General features: G+C 35.4%; 2 protein-coding genes and 1 long non-coding RNA gene across 3 annotated transcripts in view; 1 reads left to right on the forward strand and 2 right to left on the reverse strand.

Moving 5' to 3' along the window:
- Positions 1-5,449, reverse strand: part of abca12 (ATP-binding cassette, sub-family A (ABC1), member 12) — a 74,939-nt gene extending 69,490 nt beyond the window's left edge. Inside the window, exons 1-3 of the mRNA XM_082174525.1 lie at positions 5,222-5,449; positions 4,291-4,372; positions 3,533-3,626 (exon numbers count right to left, since the gene is read on the reverse strand). Of these exons, the coding sequence (XP_082030651.1) occupies positions 3,533-3,626; positions 4,291-4,359 (163 nt within the window). The 5' untranslated portion in view covers positions 4,360-4,372; positions 5,222-5,449. The remainder of the gene's footprint in view (positions 1-3,532; positions 3,627-4,290; positions 4,373-5,221) is intronic.
- A 6,482-nt stretch (positions 5,450-11,931) lies between these two features.
- Positions 11,932-23,358, reverse strand: pofut2 (protein O-fucosyltransferase 2). Its single transcript, XM_082174569.1, has 9 exons — positions 23,163-23,358; positions 21,894-22,144; positions 20,351-20,495; positions 17,682-17,792; positions 17,529-17,595; positions 17,269-17,394; positions 16,838-17,018; positions 13,967-14,090; positions 11,932-13,277 (listed from the first exon to the last, which is right to left on the reverse strand). Exons 1-9 carry the CDS (start codon positions 23,336-23,338, stop codon positions 13,124-13,126), a joined length of 1,335 nt encoding a protein of 444 aa, XP_082030695.1. The 5' UTR covers positions 23,339-23,358; the 3' UTR covers positions 11,932-13,123.
- Positions 17,822-21,005, forward strand: LOC309502265. The gene is made up of 2 exons (XR_014207214.1): positions 17,822-18,460; positions 20,784-21,005. It is a non-coding gene; the product is annotated as an uncharacterized lncRNA (long non-coding RNA).
- Positions 23,359-23,969: the final 611 nt, after the last annotated feature.

Here is a 23,969-nt window from a genome sequence, read left to right on the forward strand (position 1 = left end):
CAATTACAAGGATATTGGATGTTAATTAGTAATTATAAAGCACATATTAATGCCTTATTCTGCATGACCATATTCTACATCCCTTACTCATACCCAATACCTCAACTTAACAACTATCTTACTAACTATTAATGACCAGTAATTAGACGTTTACTGAGGCAAAAGTCGTAGTTAATAGTTAGTTAAAGCAACACTATGGAACTTTTCCTCTGCGGTCCCCCTACAGGTTGGAAGCGGAATTGTCCATTACCGCTGTCGTAAATAATTTCGCCGCCCGCAGCCTACTGTCGCACGCACGCTTGCTGTTTATCTAGCACCGGCTGAGTCCACAACTGTCCACAAACAAAGGAGAGTATGATGCATGATTTTATGAAAGTATGATGTATTGCAACATCAGAAACGAAGAAAAACAAAATAATTACTATTGTAATGCTTGCCGCATTCATTCTCTATTATGTCTCATTAGAACTACAGAAACGCGACCCGATCTGGCAATCTTACATAGTAAGGTTATAGCAGATAAAGGACCGCAAAGCGGAGGCATAAGTGCCTTTCACCCTGTTACGACTTGATGAACCACTGAAACGATTTTGGAAACATTATTTTAAGGTAAAAATTGTTACATAGTTTTGCTTTAATTGTGAGAATTGGACCCTGATCTAAAGTGTGACCCAAATATTGTATTTCTCTGCTTTAGAAACATTCTAGGTAACACTCCTGAAAGGGATTTGTGGGAGTGACATCAATCATTTAAAAAGGAGTAGACTCGTTGGGAAAAAGTTTATGGTGTAATATTTGCTTGTGGGTGATCTCTGGGATTCAATCCTAAGAAAACTTTAGGAATAAAACCCTCGGACACATCAATTACTTTTTAACTTTTCTATCTTTTTTCACTTCTTTCTTCGTTTTTCTCTTCTACCACTCTCCTCTCTGCATATATCCCCGTCATCAATAGATTCTGCTGAATTGACATCAAATATTCAAATATAACATCAGCTTTCATCTTTTACATAATGTAATAAACTTGTAACTCTTACAATAGCCCACATAATTTTGTCTTGAAGTAAAGCTCATATTGAAGTCTTAGATATATCTGATTGTCGACTACAGTCCCTTGGCGAATCTGAGCAGAGTTTGCGGCACTGTTTGTCCTCTGAGACTCTAAGAGGAGGTACTTTTCCTCAGGAGAAAAAAATCTGAGAAGCAGACCAGCAAACGCCTACGTTCATTCTCTATTTAATCGCATTGCTGTCTGGGAAAAAACAATTGAGATCTCAATCATGTTTTACTCAACGTGTGTTGGTTTTTCGTTTTTCTAGGGGAGAGAGAATGTTTGTTTTTACTGTCTGGTTTTATGGTTTAGGACTTTCAATGACAATATACCATGTTTGATTTCGTCAGTTCTTAGAAACAAACACAATGTCATAAGTCAAAACATACATTACTATAGATTAAGAGTGACCACTTAAAAGGATTCATACTTTAGGATTATTGACCTTATGCAATGTTTGTCCAGCAAATAGTGTTTGAATCAACCAAAACCATAGAGAAACCATAGAGACTGATATGAAATGAATATGACATTAGCTACTTGGGGTGTGCCAAGCATACAAATGATTTGAAATGACCTCCTAAAACATACAGAGAAAGTATTATTAAAGGAATAGCTCATCATTTACACAGACTCAAGTTGTTCCAAACCTGTATGAATTTCTTTTTTCTGCTGAACACAAAAGAAAATATTTTGAAGAATGTTGGTAACCAGACAGTTGATGAAACAGTTGATGGTCCTCATTGACTTCCATAGTATTTCTTCCATATTATGGAAAAAAATACTATGGAAGTCAATGGGGACAATCAACGGTTTCATCAACTTGAGAGGGTGAGAGTAAATAATGACAGAATTTACATTTTTGGTTGAACTATCCCTTTAACATGAGGAAATACTAACAAGGAATATTGCATTAACCCTCTGGTTCTGTTTGTGTGGAGGTAAAAAATTACAGATTTTCTTTTTGTTTTATTAAAAATACTATGTTTTAGTGCGATAATGTTTTTATGTATTTAATGTATTTATGCAATAGTTATGATCAGTTTAAAACATGTTAATCACTTATTGAACACAAAGACCTGAAAATGAAATAAGTATGAAATAAAATGAAAAAAGGGAAACAAAAAAAAACAGTAGATAAGATCCCAGTACAACTGTGACAATTTTTTTCAGGACCATTTAACTTTTTTTAATCAGATTCATAAACATGATTTATTTATTTTGAATTGTTATTCACATAGCAAGTGTCAAAACCTTTACCAAGTTTCATACCATTCCGATAAAGTAAAAAATTCAAACCTAATGAACGAACAGCACCAGAAGGTTAAGTTAGTCATCAATAAATTTTAATTTAATAACAAATGCGATTTTATCATATCCAAATGTTGTTTATTCAGCCATTACAGATTTTTACAGATATACTAGGATAGATGACGATGCATTATATTTCATTAATTTACTCTTTATATGGAAAAGGGCGGCCATGATATTTACCTAAATAGTCTCCTCATATTAGTTTTTAGTTTAACAATAAAAACAGCACCTAAAAATATACTATTTTGTTTACTTATTATCTATACTATATGCAAATATCAAGGAAAACACACCAACTAGAATTAGTGGAGGTCAGAATAGATTACCTCTGAGGTTAAACACTTGTTTTCTCACATTATCAAATGAGTTTCTTATGGATGCATATAAAATTAGACAAACATTTGAGTCTGCCTGTGCAGAACATGCAAGGCATAAGGGAGCTACTTGCGGGAAGGACCAGGCCTAACAACCCAATCCTCAAAAGAGAGATGTGAAATAACAGAAAACTCCCAAAGGAGTTTAAAGGGAAAGATGAGAATATGTCTTTTTATCCCATATCATATTTAAAGGAACCTGGAGGCAGATGGATAATGTAAAACATTTAACAAGAATGAAGTAGATTTGGAGATTAGCTGCTGGGCATCCATTACGTATCTAGTCTAGAACATTCCCAAGCAAGACATGGTGGATAATGTCAAATGTGCTCAAGAGATCTGAGGCATCAGCCTGCTTAAGATCTTCACCATTGCACATATTTAAATATGAAGTAAAACTTGTTCAGCAGAAACAAACCATCAGAAATGTTACTATTCCTTGCAGATGAGCAGACCTGCTTTAGAGTAATTACAGTACACTAAGTGTAGTGACAGTCCCCATGGGCTAACCTGAAGTTAAGTGTTTTGCCTAAGGACATAATAGTAATAAAGCAGGATTGTGATCTCAGTAACTCCACAGTTTCTGACTCAGACCTTCTCAGGATTGAAACCGCAACCCTTTATATAGAAGCCCAGAACCTAAAACATCTTTTAACCAACCCAGAATCTTTTAACCTAACCCTAACCCTAACCCTTCAGTCACTGTCATATCACTGTGATCACAACAGTATTTAGTTGACTTCCTTTTGCAGTCTACATACAGTATAGGATGCTGTGTAATAGAGGTACTTACAGGTGTCTTTGAGTTTTGGAGGGAACTGAGAACGGGTGACCGCCAGGATGATAAAGATCACAAGTGGCCAGATAAGGAGAGCCAGTGACCAGCCCTGAAAACATCAATAAACAAATGTCCCGTCAGATTTCACTGTTGGTTACATTGTACTGAACATACCATAAGACATGCATATGTATACTAAGGTCTTCAGAAACATATTAAGGATACAAACCATATTAAAGCAATAAAGCACAGGTAATCCAATAACTACTGTCTATGTAAAGATATGTACAAATCTATGTAAAGCTTTTGAATAACTGTTTGAATTTTCCTTGCTTTTATTTTGCTTTTATTTTTATTCCACTCTATGTAAAGCACTTAGAATTGCCGTAGTGTATGAAATGTGCAATATAAATAAACTTGCCTTGCCTTGCCTACTGTCCTACTGTACAATTTCTCTGATAGATATCACTCCATAGAGTACAGTATCACTTTGCTGTGTTAACTTAATTCTATAACAGCAATAACGCAACCAAATCAGCTAACAAAAAGAAAAGAAGGTGTGTAGAACTTACTCTTACATTTTAACATTCATTATGCAAATATTATGTTGTGCAAAGTCTGATTAATTTTGGGTAGAAACCCACAGAACTCCAAAGAATTCGTGCTCAATGCAAACATTATCATTTAAATCTTAGCATCCAATTTTTTTTTTTTTTTTTTTTTGGGAAACCATAAAATGAAAATGTCCAATTGTCCAATTTGCATTTACTCACTGGCTGCCGGATGACACTGAGGCCATTTTTCCAGAGAAGAAGTCTTAACTGTTGTAAGAAGGAGGCCATTAGAGGAGATGGGCTGATAGAAACAAAAGAAAAATGCAGGTTATGTTAAAGATATTCAGTAATTCCAGCATTGGTACAGATGCTGTATATGTTTCAAGATCAATTGCCCTTTTAAAATCAAGAAGCAATCAAGTTATTAATAATTAAGGTAATAATTGAGCTTCAACATCTAAATGATCTCAGAGAGTTCATCATAAATCCACTGCCAAATGAGGATGTTATTCTTTAACAGCATCTGGATTGGTAAACCTTGAACAAACTTGTAGACCACATTACACCAAAAACCAGGGATGTAAATGGGTGCAGAAAGTAAATTTAAAGGGTGGACTGAGTTCCAGTTCAAAATGTAGAGGATTTGTTTTCATCTTTTATCCACATAATAGCCTCAAAACGCTATGCAAACGTCATAAATATAGTGGGATTTTTTATCACAAAAAATATTTTAGTGAATCTCTGCCATTTCCACCACTGACAATAAACCCAGCTTATCCAACTTAAAGCAATTTATGATATATGCCTTGCCTACCATGTTTTGTTGCACAAGATTTCCAACTTTATATTATAACGCCATTTTATATAGATGCAGTTTAAATTAATAATAATAAAAAATTTAAAAAAAAAAAAAAATGTAAATAAACATAAAAATAATTTAAAAGGCGGTTTTAAAAAAAAAAAAAATCTAGTTCCCTGAATTCCATTTACCTAATTTTTAATATTGACATTATGACTGAATCTCAGTAACTCACTTTATTATCGCACCTACAAAATGAATAGCCAACCGTATCACTTCACCAGATGTCAGAACTCTATACTTATTAGAGACCAGACCACTAAAATAATATATGGATGAAGTTATATTTACCTTGTTTAGTCTGGGTTGAATTTGGTTTATCGTTATTGGGTCCGATGCGTTTTATTTACTGAAGACATTTTGCTAGGTTATTCCTAGCAAAGAGTTCTTTCCATGTGATATTCAACCACCTGAAGAAAAATTAATAATAACAACGAAAATCAAGTATGTAGGCTGCTGTTAATGACGCACCGTAGAAGAACCGATTTTTAAGCCTCGTCAGGTGTTCGCACCGGTAAACTTCTCTCTGTAATGCTTATGACTGTGATTGAACAGGTGAGAGGCGGATGTTTCACACACAGCTGGTATTACCGGTTTGAAGATTCCGTGCGCCTCCAGCTGGTCTCTCTCTCTCTCTCTCTCTCTCTCTCTCTCTCTCTCTCTCTCTCACTCTTTGTGAGTGTGTGTGTGTGTGTGTGTGTGTGTGTGTGTGTGTGTGTGTGTGTGTGTGTGTGTGTGTGTGTGTGTGTGTGTGTGTGTGTGTGTTAGAGAGAGAGCACAAATATGCAATCGTGGAATTTATATTGTCTGTTGTACAATCGTTTTTGCGCATGTGAAAGGATGCTGTTTTACGTGGATGCTGTGACACGAGTGAAGCACTATAAATCCAAGTGCGAATATAGAAACATTTAGATTTGTGCCGAATGAGAGAGAAGACAGTTTCGCTTTAAAAAGGCTAGCCTAAATTTGTATAGGCTTTAAAATAAATATTGTTTGTGGACTAATGAATGGCACTATAATTTATGTGAGTGAAGCACTATAAATCCAAGTGCGAATATAGAAACATTTAGATTTGTGCCGAATGAGAGAGAAGACAGTTTCGCTTTAAAAAGGCTAGCCTAAATTTGTATAGGCTTTAAAATAAATATTGTTTGTGGACTAATGAATGGCACTATAATTTATGTTTATTTTATACTTATATTTTTCATTCTTGTTTTGCGTTGAATACAGTTAATTTAAAGGATTTGTTGTGGAAATACCCTAAAAACAACATGTTGATATTGTTTGTAAATATTTATTTTTTAGTGGTATTTTATATTGTTTTTATATGTAATAATAAATTCGACTGATATATATTATCTACTGTGTCTGTCCAGATCCGGCCCACATCTGGTACACGTGGATTCCACATGGCCCAGATGTGGGCCAGATCTGGGCCAACAATGTTGCTGTCTGGGATATTACTCGTCGTCACAATACAATATATGTAATTTTAACGAGAAAAATATATAATTTTAACAACATACCAGTGGTGTAGTCTACGTGATACGCAGGTATACGGCGTATACCCACCGTATACCCACTTAAAAAATCGTGAGGATACGTAACAACTTCGTTTGGGGTCAGAACTTTCACTTTCATTCATAAATTCACCCCGTACTTTCACTTTCATTCATAAATTCACCCCGTCTGTGTTTACGAAGCGACACGGATCGAATCGCGGAATCCAGTCACAAATGGAGCTTGCTAAGCAGAACGTCACGGAATTTGGCTATTTTTGAATGAATAAATCAAAAGTAGGGCTGTACAATGAATCAAATCTCGGTATAGACTAGTGTCTGTGAATATTAAAGTTAAAAGAGACTGCAATTGTTCTACGTGTCTCTGGGAATGAGCGCTCAATGTGTGCTCCACTACACACACACACACACACACACACACACACTAAAGCACGCGTGACTCACGCTCGTGGTGTTTTCAGCGTTTCACTGTATTGAGACATGATGTAGGCTACACATGTGCACTTCATCACAGAGCTGCTATGAGAGTCACTCACTTCACGAGAATTTCACCATTTCATTTGATAAAACTATCGTCATTCATGTCAGAAACTGTAATGTCTTTACGACAACCTGTCATAATAAAAGTTCGGTATAACTTGAAGAAATTATAACAGAAATATATTACTATTGCAAAGTAGAGTATACTTCAAGGAGGCCTAATAATAATAATAGTTTATTAAAACACACAGAAACTCAAATGTCTACAACCCACCAAAATAAAAGTTTGGTCTAACTCAAAGAAATTAGAAAGAAATTGCACAGTAAAATGAATTTTAAAATAATAATAATAATAATAAAATCTATTAAAACGTTATTTTAAGGGAATATCACACAAGTTTTCATACATGTTTTAATTTAAACAGTAAACTTGCCCAAACAATAACACCATTTTTATTCAAAAGCACCATTTCTAAAAGTAAATTTGTATTTGTGCCTATAATGTTTAAACAATTTTTTTCATATATATATTTTTTTAAATTGTCAGCTGATAAAACCTGTACTGCAGGGACCATATTCATATAGCCCAACATCTAAGGCTAAATGTGTTGCTTATAATAAATTGACATGTTGATAACACTTAATATTTCATAATGCTCTCAATTACATGTCGATGCATATGTATGCATTAGTGAGTGTGGTGGTGCTTATGGGGTGACGCTCTGGGATGGGGGAGTATGAGGGGGGGGGGGGGGGGGGGGGTATATTACAGTATACTCACTACAAAAAACTAGACTACACCACTGCAACATACCATCTCGTTATTACGAGAAAAGATGTTGTTAAAACGCCAGAACATCTCGTTATTACGACATAATTGTGTGGGGGGAAATTATATGTAAATGTACCACGTCGGTTCGCGATTCAGTTCAAAACTGCTTGGAACAGTTTCTCTCTACAACAGTAACGGGATATATAGGCGCAGAGAACAAAACCAATAGTGGATCAAGGGAAAAAATACCTACAGTGATTTGAAACAAGATATGAGTATTGTTTCTATCGTTTGCCAGTGATAAGGAAGCTCTTTATTTAAAGGTTCAACATGTGCAACACTGCAGGTCAAGACATTTTCCAAACAAAAGAGAAGTCAACACCATAACAATTCACTAAAGCACAGAAAGAACTATTGCGACTTTGAAGTAGGTCTACTCTTCCATAAAATAGCCTACATATAGGCCTATATCAAATAATGATATAAATATGAAACCATCAGTGTTGGGTAAGTTAAAAAAAGTAATGAATTACTAGCTAAAATAATTACATCTTCAATAGTGTAACCAGATTACTAATTACTCTTTCTAAAAAAGTATTGGATTACTTGTTACTAATTACTTTTTAATAATCAACCTCGGCCAGCTGAGCAATGCAAGGATGCAATGCTGACCAAAGTGTGTAAAGGGAGAAGGTTACATTAAAAACATACCTTTTAACATTACATTTTGATGTTAAATCCACTGTTGTTTTATATAGAGTTGTTATATAGTCTATACAGTATTTAATGCAATTACATCAGAAGTAGGCTAACTGTAATTAAATGACAGAAAAACTAAGAGTAACCCCTAACTTTTATTTTTTTCAAGGGAAAAGTACTTAAATTATAGTAATTAGATTTACTGTAATTACATCCAACACTGATACCATCACAGTGTGGTACTGTTTTTGAATGGTACATTTGCTAAACTTATGTAGGCTAATATGTGCTTTCAAATAAACACGTATCAGATTTCAGAATCATCAAATTACAGCAGACTGTTTTTTATAATTATTTATTTAAAAATGAAGTTGCTTAAATTAACTGTAAATGAACATAAATTAACTTGAAGTAATTTAGTAAAGTCCCATTATAGAGTGCTTCCTCTAATTGGTCAATCATGGTAACGCACAATGGGCCCTATCTTGCACCCAGCGCAATTGACTTTGTACACTGATGCATGTATCATTCCTATTGTGCACCCGCGCACAGCGGACTTTTCCCTCCACAGACACATGTCGGTAAATTAGGAAATGAACTTGCGCTCCCGAGGGCGGTTCAGCGCAAAGAGGAGGCGTGTTGGTGCTATTTTGCAGGTTTAGAAAACAATTCCGCCACTGACCAGGAAAAGCGAGTTGCGCATGTTATTCATATGCTATTTTAAGGGAGCATGCTTGGCCATAATCAATTTAGCGCGTGCACAACGCGCACGCACTTTGCTTATCTCATCTACACGCAGTTCTCATTTTTAGAAAACCATACATTATAACAAGGAAAACTATTAACACACGAGGGAAATCATTGTTGTGTCCATGAAGATGTGAAAAAATAGGCATAAATCTAGCTTACACATTTACCCAAATTATCATACGCCTGTTTAACCGAAGTTAATTTGGGTGTGTTTCTCCCATTCCCAATGTCACTTCTCTGTGTTTTACGGCCCTGACGAGAACGTCGGTCTCCTCGGCTGTGAACTGCTCCTGGCGTGCGCCTGGCAAATCCGCCATTATAATAGCAATCCGCCATGGAACAAGCGCGCCTGCTTTTAAAGGGGAATGTGAGATGACGCTCTGATTGGTTTATTTCACATTACACCGAAACCACACCTATGAGTAATGAACCTACTTCAGACCAACACATTTTAGATTTGCGTCGGGCGCAAGAGTCATTTATCCCGCCGGTAATAGCAACAGCGCCCAAGACCCGCCCACAAAGTTATTTGCGTTTCGCGCTTGGTACTTGCGCTTCAGATCGTTAAAATAGGGCCCAATGACGCAAATGATACCAAATCCATCAGGAGGAATTACTATTCAAAATCTTATAAAAATCTCAAAAGCTTACAATGACTTCAGTCATTTCTAGAGTTATCAAGCTTTTCACTTTAGAATCCATCCATCCATCCATCTTCTTCTGCTTATCCGGGGCCGGGTCGCGGGGGCAGCAGTCTAAGCAGGGATGCCCAGACTTCCCTCTCCCTAGACACTTCCTCCAGCTCTTCCGGGGGGACACCGAGGCGTTCCCAGGCCAGCCGGGAGACATAGTCCCTCCAGCGTGTCCTAGGTCTTCCCAGGGGTCTCCTCCCGGTGGGACATGCCCGGAACACCTTCCCAGGAAGGCGTCCAGGAGGCATCCGGAAAAGATGCCCGAGCCACCTCAGCTGGCCCCTCTCGATGTGGAGGAGCAGCGGCTCTACTCTGAGCTCCTCCCGAGTGACTGAGCTTCTCACCCTAGTCACCTGGTCACTTTAGAATACTGATCCAAATTATTAGTAGTTCCTTTAGAAGGCTGTAGTAACACTTGAGTCATTACTAGTGGGTTACCGTTACCTTATATTATAAATTATACATTATTCATGTTAATTATTGACCTGTATAGTAGTTATTAGTAGTTCTCTGGAAGGTATGAAAAAAATAGTAGTTACTGATTAGCTAATAGTGAATTACCACATTCAACTGCGTGCTATTACTTACTAATTTGTTAATCAGAGTTTCTTGTTAGTTAATAGTAGTTAGAATGTCAATAGTGCGTTACTCATTTGTTCCTCATTCATTAATGACGGAACATTATTCTAAAGTGTTACAGAGAGGTTGATATAGCTTAACTAACTAGTAATGTTGTAGTAGCTACTTGACACTGGTTTATTGAAGGTGTTGGTCTTGTCTCAGTCTTGTGATTTTATTTCAAGACCGGCCAAGACCACAGCATGCAGGGATATCATTAAATTGCCAGCACAATGTCTTATTTGTTAACATCATTAATGTGATTGAATGTAAAACTTCCTGCTTCAAATGCAAACAATAACTTGTTTATAATTTGATTTATTTTGTTTCTGTTGCCGGGTCAGTAATCAACAAGGGATTGTGTCAAAAATGTCCCATTTTAAAATGACCAAAATTAATCAAATTTCCACAAAATTCATGATAATGCTTGCAAAAAAAGCATATATAATTAAATATATATATGAATATGAGCAAATATGACCATGACAACAGTTTGGTCTTGACTACAACAATAACTAGTAACCAAGCCTGAGAGAGAAAATATACCCAACTAAAAATATGACAATAACAATTGGTCTCAGATACAAATCTGTCTTATCACTGTTGTGCTGTTCACACGCCTTTTGTTGTTGTGGAAATTAATATTCATGTCAAGCTGGGAAGGTTTCATAAGAAGAGTGAAACCTAAAATTCAAATTCATAGTTTTGCTATATCTGAGTAAACATTTGTACAGAAAGGTTGAACTATAAACTGATAACAAAAAAAACCGACCAAAGATAAACCTCCTGATAAATATTCACTGAAGGAAGTGTGAAAAGTTTCCTCTACAATGGTGATCTTCACACACGTTTGAAATTCATTTTTTCCAGCTTATTCATGTTTACATTTTTACTGTGTTTTCTTTGAAATGGAGATCACATTCCGTGTGTCAACCAAGTCATAATGGTTCTACAGATTGTAAAGTTCATTAAGTTAAACCTTCCTTTAGGCTAGATTCTAATAGGAAAAAGACATAAATGTACATACAGTACATTATATTGTATATCACCTATGTTTTTCAATTCTAAAGCTGATTGTAATAATAAACAGCCAAGATTAGGTTCCACAGCACACTATTGTTAAAATTAGAGACTTGGCTTAGAAAGTTCCAGAAGTTCCGACAACAGAACAAAAGACTGAAAAACACTTAATTCTGCCCCTTTTCTGTGAGAATAAGTCACAAAGCATTGTCTCCACCCACAAGTTGAGGTAAAATGATCAGTATAGCTTTGAGCAGGACAGATTAGCATCATATGAAACCAGATTCAACCCCCAGGAGAGAGATTGACATGTACAAACAAACAAAACCTCCAGAAAGTTAACTAATGTATCTGGCTGATTTATAATGAATTACAGTCCAAGGCACTGATTATAGTTTAAATCCTTATAAGAAAGCTCTTTTCACAGAAATGAAGCAAAAAACACTTGACCAAGTTTTTTAAAAACTTTTAGAAAACATTTATAGAACGAGCACATATACAGTACATTTCAGAATGGTAATGGTAAACATACACTTAAAAAATTCCAAACAAAAGAAACACACAAACCAAAACCTGCCAATGAAAAACTGCTCGTCATTAACTGATGCAAACATAGCTAATGTTGCCATACCAGAAGCTTATCTTTAAGCTTTGTGATTTTTTTAAATACTTGTGATTGAACACCTCCAGATATCTTTCTTTAAGTGGTATTCCTTTTTGTGGTATTCAAATGAATAAGAACATGAGAAAGCTTCACTACTGTATAGTGTAAAAATACTGTATTTGTTTTTTTCAAATAGCAGACAGGCACAATACTGACAGAAATACCAGTAACACTTTACAATAAGGTTCATTATTTAACATTAGTTAACGTATTAACTAACGATGACGTCGATGAGCAATGCATTTGTTACAGTATCTATTCATCTTTGTAAATGTTAGTTGATCAAAAATACAGCTGTTCATTGTTTGTTCATGTTAGTTCACAGTCCATTAACTAAGGGTTAACAAATACAATCTTGGATCTTTATAATGTTAAAATTAATATTAATATTAACTAAGATTAATAAATGCTGTAGAAGTATTGTTCATTCTTAGTTCATGTTAACTAGTTAATTAATGTTAACTAAGGAACCTTATTGTAAAGTGTTACCGAAATATCAAATGAACACTTATACTGTATGTTTATACATATTATTTGTCAAAGGCAAAAAAAATGTGGTGAGACAAAAATAATTGGCAAATACTAAATTTACACAAACAGCTAGACTTCAAATACTGGAGCAGTGGTGAAAAATCATGTTGAGCATTTTCAAACAAGTTTGATCATAGTGTTATACACAGTTCATCTTGAGTATCAACAATCTGAAAGAAAGAACTGTGAGAACAGAGCAGCAGCATTCACAAATTCCATCTCTGACACAAGATATGAGATCAAAGAAATTTGATATATTTATCTTATGGCTTCCCTTATCTAACAAAAGGACTAACCCTACATTTTACACAATTGGAAATGCCTTTAAAAGTGTGTATTTTCAACATTGTCAGCAAAAACATTTTAAAAATATAGAATACTTTCAAATCTGAGAAATCAGTTGCAGTCTGTGTGACCAGCATCATGTTTTCTGTGGTTTCTGTGTTATTAGTAGACAATTTTCCAGTGTGTTGGTTGTTCACATTCGTTCTCATCGTCACCACAGAATCGGTTATAGGTGGTTTTAGGATCGAAACCTAGGATTTCTCTCTCCTCGTGTATTCTGAAAGAGAAGGTTGAAACCGATGTCCCAATGAAAAACCTGACAAGAAAGACAACAGATGTGAGTGGGTGATACATTGTTGTTTTACAAAAGATATGTTGATAGGTTGGTTGTCATATCAAACAATGGGCATTTTTCCAGTAAAGCAAGTGCTTGTAGTGATTTAAAGTATTGTGGTGCAAGACATTACGTCATAGGTCACGCTTTTGGTTTTTAATGGAAAGAATCTTTCAGAGTCACACCCAATTCAATGAAACAGCAAATAATCTAATTTGTAATGATCCTTCATCCAAAATAAACTTTTATTTAGCTTTTATTTTATTTTATTTTATTTTAATTAAGCAGGGTATTAAAATATAAACTTGAAATAGTTTGCCAAGAGAAAAACAACATTTTGTGATTATATTATACTCAGTTCTCAAGTTTAAATTGAAACAAAATTGTAGGATTTTCTTTAATACTGACACTCCATCAACTAAATCCTCTAGGGACAGATTTAAAATGAAGCTAGACAAAGAAAAATTATAGTCAAATAAAGAGATAAAGGAAAAAAGAACTAAAGTAGTCTTAACTACTTAACTAAAAAAATCTAACTAGAGTATATGACCTTTGAACAGTTGAAAAAGCAGGTTTTGTACACCTACAGCATAAAAATAAAAATGCAATGTCATTCCATAACTTCTTTGTTAAGACAGAACAAAATCACAGCAGAGGGTGTGGTTCAATACCTTGCATGGGCACAGATCCACTGGTCTATGATGGCCACCCCTCCATCTTTCAGGAGCTCAAGGTCCTCCCAGCTGGGCTCATAGCGAACCATCTCAGGAAGCATCCTTTTCAGTTTAGCAAGCTCTAAAAGAAGAAAAGGCCTGATGTCACATACGAATATATGTGTGTGTTGTGTGTGTGTGTGTGTGTGTGTCTTATGCTCACCAAGACTGCATTTAGTTAATAAAAAATTAAGTAAAAATGGTAATATTGTGAAATTTATGACAATTTAAAATAACGTTTTTCTGTGATTTTTCTGTGAATTTTCTTCAGTGTCACATGATCCTTCAGAAATCATTCTAATATGCTAATTTGCTGCTCAAGAAGCATTTCTTATTATCAATGTTCACAGCAGTTGTGCTATTTTATTATACTTTTTTGTATCATTCTTTGATAAATATAAAGTTCAAAAGCATTTATTTAAATGTTATTAAAATGTCTTTATACTGTTATTTTTTATCTATTTAATGTGTCCTTGCTGAGTAAAGGTATACTTTTTTTTTTTTAATACTGACCCCAAACTTTTAAACAGTAGTGTATATGGAGAAGTACAGAGCCCTTAAAAGGACATGAAGGAAAAAATATGAGATGGAGGAAAAAAAATATCTCAATGCTTTTGCATTTACTCGCAAAAGTTTTGCTTTCCCCGAGAAACTTTAGGGACCGCAAGACATTTGCGAGAGAATGACAAAAGCATTGACAAATATAATTTTTCCTCCCATCTCATATTTTTTGCCTTCACCATGCCCCTTTAAGGGCTCCTTACAAGTGAATAAATCCAATTTTGGTCTTTTCCTTAAACAAAGCTATCAAATGGCTTCAGAAGACATGTAACATGATGGCGCACAAGTCATATTAAAGGTAGGGTAGGCAATTTCTTTCATCAACACTTTTTGTTATTCCGGTTTAAACTCTCTTCATATCCTGATAGCAATCAGTAATAGAAGCGGTCTTTTACATATATATCGTCTGTGGAAGTCTCAGGACCAAAAAATCTTCTTTCAAAATGCATTCAGTCCAAATGCAATGATACGATGTCTTACCTGCCTGTGTGTATTTCCATATGTCAGCTTGCGCAGACATCACACATCATCAGCATGTTCAGTAAGGCTATGTAGAGTTGTAGACAGTCACCAAGCACCAAAAACAAACAGCAGCCACCTTTTACAGTTCCTCCTGAACCAAAACAACGAGCTTATGCTGCGTTCACGCCATGTCATAACCGTAATTACGAGATGGCAACCCGTTATGTTCCTGAGACTCGTATCTATGTGTTTCTGTCAACACTATCAACGCCAAAATGAACCTGCAGCAGTCAAATGGTACAAGTTAGAGCTCTTTAAGATGTTTACATTCATTATTATTGTAATGTTATGTGCTTTGAGACATGTGGTAATTTCACGTCGTCTCTCGTCTCATGGCGTTTTGCTGAATCTGCTCCGGCTGTGTGCGTTCGTGTGTTTTGGAGGAGGTGTGGCTTTGGAGAACGCTCTGAACCTATTGCTAGCCGCTCCGAAATTGCCAACCCTACCTTTAACTTACTCCCTGTGCCGATGCATTGATGAAGTCAACAGTTGGATGTGCCAAAACTTTCTTCAGTTAAACAAAGACAAAACTGAAGTCATTACGTTTGGAAACAAAGATGAAGTTCTCAAGGTGAATGCATACCTTCACTCTAGGGGTCAAACAACTCAAAATCAAGTCAGGAATCTTGGTGTGACACTAGAGTCAGACCTTAGTTTCAGTAGTCATGTCAAAGCATTAACTAAATCAGCATACTATCATCTCAAAAATATTGCAAGAATTAGATGCTTTGTTTCCAGACCAGACTTAGAGAAACTTGTGCATGCTTTCATCACCAGCAGGGTGGATTATTGTAATGGACTCCTCACTGGCCTTCCCAAAAAGACCATAAGACAGTTGCAGCTCATACAGAACGCTGCCGCCAGGATTCTGAGCAGAACCAGGAAATATGAACATATCACACCAGTCCTCAGGTCTTTACACTGGCTCCCAGTTAGATTTAGGATTGATTTTAAAGTATTATTACTGGTATATAAATCATTCAATGGCCTAGGACCTCAATACATTGCAGATATGCTCACTGAATATAAACCCAACAGATCACTCAGATCATTAGGATCATATCAGCTAGAAATACCAAGGGTTCACTCTAAGCATGGTGAGTCTGCTTTTAGCTATTATGCCAGCCGCAGCTGGAACCAGCTTCCAGAAGAGATCAGATGTGCTCCTACAGTAGTCACATTCAAATCCAGACTCAAAACACTTCTGTTTAGCTATGCATTTACTGAATGAGCACTGTGCCGCTGTTCGTCCGACTGTACTGTACTGTACTGTATTTTATTTTAATTTTTTAAACTGTTTTAATTATTCTTATTTCTTTTTATTATTTTAATTTCTTCTATGTAAAGCACTTTGAATTGCCATTGTGTATGAAATGTGCTATATAAATAAACTTGCCTTGCCTTGCCTTGCCTAACAACTTTTATGGTGTTTTTTTTGTACTTTTTGAAACTGTACAGATATTTATGAATATACTTTAAAATCGTATATTTTGCTGAATAGATATAAATATCAGCACAAGGTTTTGGAATGACACGAAGTTGAGTAAATAATAACAAATATCTGAATTTGTGAGTAAATATTCCTTAAAATACCACAATGTTGTGTATGTTGCTGTTTGGGGGGAAGTATGGCCTCTACCTCTATTCAGTGAAAGTAAAAAAAATTAAAGAAAGAAAGCAAGCATGTCTGACCGTAAGCTTAAATGCTTGGTACATTATTGATGTTTTACTTTTTTTTATCTGTACCTTCTTCATCTGCATCAGTGGCAACAAAGACTTGCTGAAGCTTGTGCTTCTTCATGAGGCTCTGGATCTTCTTTACTGCACCATTAAGGCTAGGCACGTCTTCTCTGTGACCCCAGATGAAGTCCTTTCTACGTAAGTGGACTCCCAGGTAAGGGCCTCCCTTAGCACTGCCCAACCTGTTCTGGGCCAAAGAGTTTATAAAAGTTCATGAAACAAATATGACTGCTATCATAATGAAATGAGCGTGGGTGTAAAGCACATTGCAAACATTCTAAAAACGCATAGTCATGACATGTTGACTGAAGAGCTCAAATCCTTCATCTTGTTGCATAAATACCAGTTTGATTCTATCGATCATGCAGACAGCAGTGACACCAGCACTTCTTGTAGTTGAACAATGAGAAGGGAGCATTACTGTAAGTAAAACATACTTTCATTTGGGTCCAGTCCTCGTTGTATGGTGTCTGGTCCTGTTTATCTGTGGAGTTGAGATACTTGGCCCTAAACTCATCCCCTATGATACGCAAGTGTTTGGCAAACATCATGCTTCGCCGTGTCTGTTGAGCAATATAATCAAATGTTTGGTTTAATTTCAAACTATCAGGTCAGAAATGTAAAAAAAAATCTTAATTACTACTACATTTTAACAAAATTATTTCTAAAACATGAAAATATTTGTTAATGGACTTACATCCCAGTAGTCCTTCCCAGCATAGTGATCATGAAGGACAGTCTCAGCTCTGTCCAGCATTACTGACCTGTGGTTGAATGACAACAAATGTACAACATCCCCATTTGCATTTAAAAGCTATTTTATTGCAAACCTAATTAAAAAGTGACTTACGTGGCGGATAAGTTGTTTTGTAGGAAAGGGGCCAAGATAGAGGCATGTCCCTGAGCAGATAAACAGGTGACATTTAATGCTCTGGTCTCCTCATAACCCCAAAACCAACCTCTGGAGAAAGAGAAACAATATTTCATTAAATAAATAGTTTGAACAAGAAAGAAATCCATCGGATTGGAACAAAGTAATGATGACAGAATTTGCATCATTACTTTGTTCCAATCCGATAGATTTCTTTCTTCTGTGGAACACAAAAGAAGGACCAGTGTTGTTTTGTTTGGTCTTATCTTGTCTAGACAAAACAGTTAAAAATATATTCTTTCACATTCAACAGAACAAAGAAAATCATATGGAACAGGGTGAGTAAATGATGACACAAACTATCCCTTTAATTTCTGTTTGTTCCTCACACAAAGGCATCGTATGGCTTTAGAAGCCTTGGAATATAGTATACAAGTTGTATGGACATACTTTGCAATTCAAAATAATTCATGTTTTTAAAAAATGTATACTTTTATTCAGCAATGATGCATTAAATTTGTCAAAAGTGACAGTAAAGACTTTAATAATGTTACAAAAGCTTTCTATTTCAAATAAGTGCTGTTCTTTTGAACTTTCTATTCATCAAAGAATCCTGAAAAACATAATCATGGTGTCACGGTCCTGGTTGCAGCGGAGAGGAAACTGTATAAATAACACGCTCAAACGAACTCAAGTCAAATACTCAAGAGTTTCAGAATACAACAACAAGGAACAGAACAACCAGGACCTAGCCAAAGGTACACATAACGACAAAGACCAATGAACATGACTAAACACTGGGCTTAAATACACCACAAACAAGAGAGGGTAAATTAACTAGACACACCTGGGGCCTGTACCATGATGGTAGTTGAACAAACTCATGGTTGCAGGATTAGTTTGAGTTGACAAAACCAAACCAATCCAACCAGGCTTTGTTGATACCATGATGCTGATCATCAACTTTCTCTGTCAAATCAGGCTTTGATCCTGAGTTTAGGAGTTTAGGTGTGACATCAGTAGCGAACAGCCAATCACATGCTGAGAGTGAAACTGCGATTCATTTCTCACGAGAGAAGCAGCGCAATTCACTTATTAAATAAAAGTTTTCAAATAATACGAATTTAAACAAATTTACACAGCAAAAAGAAAATAGCTGTCTATGAAAGAGGACAACTAAAAGAAAAAGTCTTGCTATATCAGTGCAAGTAAAAGTTGTGAAGTTAGTTTATACAGTTGATAAAAGTATAGAGAAAATTGAACATTTAAGCTAACATGTATTCATTTTATAGCTTCATCTATTGATTCTAAAGCATATTTGTATTACCTTTATATATTTATTCATTTAAACTCTGCGCAATAATTGTACATGTGTGATCGATTAAGGGTATAATACATCAAATATATAAATCATACAAATTTATTATTCTAAATAAGCATTACTAAAAGCCAGACGATTTTGTCTTTAAAAATCATTTGCAATGTAGTGACCTTTAATTTGGAGTAGAAACAGGTGGAGTGACTTTATCGCATCAGACATGTGTCACTTTGCTCACAGCTGATTGGTCCAAGTTCGGTTTGCAACTTTGCAACCTCTTACCTGGAACATAACCTGACCCGCACCAGGTTAGCCGTGGAGCTAAAAGCCAAACCACTTTCAAGGTGCCTAAAACCCAGGGTTGGCGCAAACTAAATTGAAACATACCTGGCTAGCCACCTAAACTGGCTTCATGGTACTCAACTAACTTAATCAGTTACCAAGAATACAAACAGGCAGGGGACGAGGAAGACTGAACTAATGAACACATTAGAAGACTAACTAGGAAACACAGACATGAACAGAGCTGGAAAAGAGATTGAAAATATACTCTAAACATGAACAAATAAACTCAAAACATGACACATGGTTTCCATAAAAATATTAAGCAGTACAACTGTTTTTAACATTAATAATAATGTTGAAGAAGAAATGTTTTTTGAGCACCAAATCAACATGTTAGATTGATTTCTGAATGATCATGTAATCAAACTGAAGAGTAATTGCTGCTGAAAAAAATCAGCTTTGCCATCACAGGAATAAATTACACTTTAAAATAAATTAAAATAGAAAATAGATACTTAAAATTGTATAAATATTTCACAATATTACTGTTTTTACTGTCTTCTGATCAAATAAATGCAGCTTTGGTCACCATACATTAAAAAAGCATCCCGACCCCAATGATTTGAATGGTACCATATGCTAGCTTAACAGATGGTGAAATGTTACAGTATATGGAAAAGAGCTGCATAAAAATTTCTTCTTTTGTGTTCCACAGAAGAAAAAAAACATCTGTGGAAAAATGACATGAGTGGGAATGGCATGAGGAGTCTAAAAACAACCTATATTTTATTATTATTTTAATAAATGTATATTTTATTATAAAAAAAAATATATATAATAATATTATAATATATTATATTTATACCATGGTCTGTCTGAATAATCGATTCTGATTTGCTGGAAGGTGTGCAATAAAACCGTTTAATGCACAGGTAATTCCAAGTCAGTTGAATCACCGTTTTACAAATGCATTAAACGATTTGAATGCACTTCGCTTCGAGTCGGGGAGATCTTTGCCTCCACGTCGTGCATTAAAATGATGTACCTGTAATAGTTCTGTTTGTCTTTTGAGTACATCAGTCTTTCAATGCATGGTCGTTCATCCACCTTCTCCTCCCATTTCCCATCTGTCCAGCCCTCTGCATAGCTCTGCAGCACAAGGATCTGGTCAATAAAGGGACCCCCAGACTCTGAGACCAATCATAAAGACACAGATTGTGGGAATCATAACTGAGACTGTTTCATTGTTTATAAATGCAATGGTCCTATTTAAATAAAACATGACTAACTAGACAGTCACGCAAGACCGTCACCTTGTGGAATTGCTAAATATTTTAAACCCTTGCGCTGTGTTGTAAATCCTGTTACACCTTTGGTGTTCCCAGTCAAAAATGACTGGGCTTGTAAATTGCTTGTTATGCTATATTATCACCAAATATTGGATTCCATCTTTTTGTTAACTTGTTTCCCCCAGTTAGGATAGGCTTTGTATTTCTTTTTTTGAACTAATTGATCATAGGCCTTATTGATCTGAGCTTCTGCACCTTTGAGTGAGTATGTGAGAATAATTTTGTCAATATTCCACAAAATATGGAAAAAAATGTGCACTGTTTATCACACTAGTGTGCTTTCATGTTTCAACAGGAAATTTGTTGCTTCACACTTGTGGTGTTTGTGATCAAATTACCGGCCTACACTTTTTTTTTTTATAAATCTCTTGTTATGCTAGGCCTATATTATCACCAAATATTGGATTCAATCTTTTTGTCAACTTGTTTTCTTTCAGTAAGGACAGGTTTTGTATTTATTTTAACTGATCATAGGCCTCATTTTATCTGAGGATACAATTCATCTCTGTGGAAAAAAAAAACTGTAATTACTCAAAATAGTCTGTGTACATGAACATGTGTGTGTGTGTGTGTGTGTGTGTGCGCAGTAGCGCGAGTGTGCATGTATCCACGCATGCACAGGTCCGAGGCCTTTATCTTTTCAAGCACACATGTAAATATGTGAACATGTACATGATGAACGCCTTATTTTCTATCTCCCCCTTTCATTTTCAATGGATGGATATAAGCTCAGATCAATGAGGCCTACAATCAGTCAGTTTCAAAAAATAAACACAAAACCTGTCCTAATCGAAAGAAATCAAGTAGACAAAAAGACTGAATCAAATATATGGTGATAATAATATAGCATAACGAGATATTTATAATATATATATTTTTTGTAGGCGGTCATTTTTGACTGTGAACACCACACGTGTGACTTTGTTCCATTTTGTACAAAATAAAAGCATTTCAAAACAAACTTCCTGGTTAAACATTAAACAGTGCACATTTTTGCAAATTTTTTGTAACAAGGTGGGGGTAAAGTACAAATATTATCCAAAAATGTTGGGAAGTAGCCTAGTAATACCCTGTGTGAGTGAAGTCAGGAAGTTTTAGTCCAATGCGATAACATTAACTACAATTTAAGAAAATCCTCTCTGGGTCAAAATGACCCGAACACAACACACGTTAAGCATGTTTCTCCGACATTCCCCCTGTTTGAACAAATGAATGGTAAACAAAAACAGCACAGCTCACCAGCAATAAATTCCTCATATTCAATGACTGGTATTTTCGCCTGCAGGCTCGTCACACTGAAGAATTCTCCCCAGGGGATGCGAACCTGATGTATATCAGGGCTCTGCCAGTGATACAGACGACCCCATGGAGGCAACACTAGCACCCAGTCGCCCTCTTTCCTCAATGTCTTCAGCAAAGAGGCCATGCGAATGTACACATCCCGGCGGAGATTGAAACCCTCAGGTGGATTCACATCATACAGGAGGTATCTGAGAATTACATAAAAACAGGGTCATTCCTACAGTGCAGAACAGTTTCAGGTTCCCAACTTATGTGTCTTAATGTGTTGGTTAAAATGTTCACATTTTTAAAGATTATTTTTATATTATTTCTAAAAAGTTTAATTAATCAAACTTTCAATACTTTGGTTTGAGTACTTATAGACTACCACTAAAAACTATTTTTAATCAATTTTAGTGTGAAATAATCCATGTGATGGAAATCCTCTCTCCAATTAAAATGTTTCAAACAAGACGTATTATTGTACGATTGTATTTTTTCCCCCCAAATTCCATCTTTCCAACTAAATAAAGGATTTCTCAGACTGGTCTCACAAAGAAGTTAATCAAATTGAATGAATTGAACCTTCAATAAATTAGTTTGAGCATTTTTGAGGAATTAATTTTTTCATAAAATTTGTTGTGAAATATCCCATGTGATATTTCAATGTTGTCCTCTCTTCAAATTAAAAATGTTTCAAACGAAACATGTTTTTATTATTGAATGTTCATAATGTTCCCCTACTTCTATATTACTGAAAATCAAATCAATACCAAACTAAAAGCATTTATAAAATAGCAGATTTCCCAGACTGCAATCACAAAGAAGTTAATACAATTTAATGAAATGCTTCAATTTGAAATGCTTCAATTTGACAGAAACGTATACGGTTTCTCACAGTATTGTTTGTTTTTATTGTAATAATGGACATTTTAGTAATATAATGATAATATATAACAATGGTGATATCCAATATAATATTCAATATGAAAACAATTCTGGTTTTGTGTCAATAAAGAGGTTCTTGATTGAGGTAACGTTACACGAGACAAAAAGGAGAAGTGTTTTACTTCTTATAATCTCATAAACATACTCATTTATTTTAAAAAGACGGAGTTCAAAGGGTATTACACAACATGAACAAACCAACACATGTGAATTTAACAGCTCTGGACAGCAATGTAAAAATAGGAAGCATCTTTTCCAGTAACGTTATACGAGTCCTACCGAACATCCCGTGATGGTGCAGCTACCGGAGACAGCATCGACTGCCCGGCACGAAATGCATCGTCGTCTGAGGCCGAAGTTAAATTATAGCATAGAACAGAGAGGATTAATACTGAAAAATATCGTAAAATATGATGGAAGATGAGAGGCACAGCTGTTCCCCTCCTGTTCGCCATGTCTCTCACAGCCACGTATTTCCGGCGTCGATACAGTTGCCTAGCAACTCAGGCTAGTGTTGGGCGCTTTTCGTGAAGCTTCGAAACCTTTGTGAATCATTTGTTTCGAATCAGTGATTCGGAGCGCTTAAACGCGTGATTTCAATGAACGAGGCAACATGTATACATTTTTAATGGAACATTTGTGTAATAAAAAGAACGTTTTTTAGTTAATAATCTATTATTGACCTGATTAATCAAGCTCTCCATAAAACAAGCCCCACAATAAATAAATACAACATTTTATACACACATAATATACAGACATTTCATATTTAATGGTATTATTAAATTAGATATTTAATAACAGTTGATTTGTTTATTGCATTTAATAGATAGGCTTTTATTAAAACATTGGCAATTAGTTTGTAAAAGGTGCTTATTTATTTCCTTTTCGTTCAAGTTTTCGTTACATTTACACAGCTGTGACCTGCAGGCGGCACCAGCGAGTCGAGTTTCGAGCGCTTCGAAACAGTGAATCATTTTGCGAAGCAATTGGTTCAATTGATTCAACGTTTCGAAAAGCTTCGTTTCTCCCATCACTTACTTGTACAGAACCTGTTTATAATCGGTGTTTACTCCTTTTCGTTGT

This window comes from Leuciscus leuciscus, assembly GCF_965113295.1.
Source record: "Leuciscus leuciscus genome assembly, chromosome: 7".
NCBI lineage: Eukaryota > Metazoa > Chordata > Actinopteri > Cypriniformes > Leuciscidae > Leuciscus > Leuciscus leuciscus.

What these genes read in the sequence shown, in the direction of transcription:
- pofut2 (XM_082174569.1), bottom strand. Translation starts at nt 23,338, where the DNA reads ATGGCGAACAGGAGGGGAACAGCTGTGCCTCTCATCTTCCATCATATT. An exon ending in ATATGAGGAATTTATTGCTG is followed by an intron (nt 20,496 to 21,893) that starts GTGAGCTGTGCT and finishes GATTGGTCTCAG; the next exon opens with AGTCTGGGGGTCCCTTTATT. An exon ending in AGGACTGGACCCAAATGAAA is followed by an intron (nt 17,019 to 17,268) that starts GTATGTTTTACT and finishes TCTTTGGCCCAG; the next exon opens with AACAGGTTGGGCAGTGCTAA.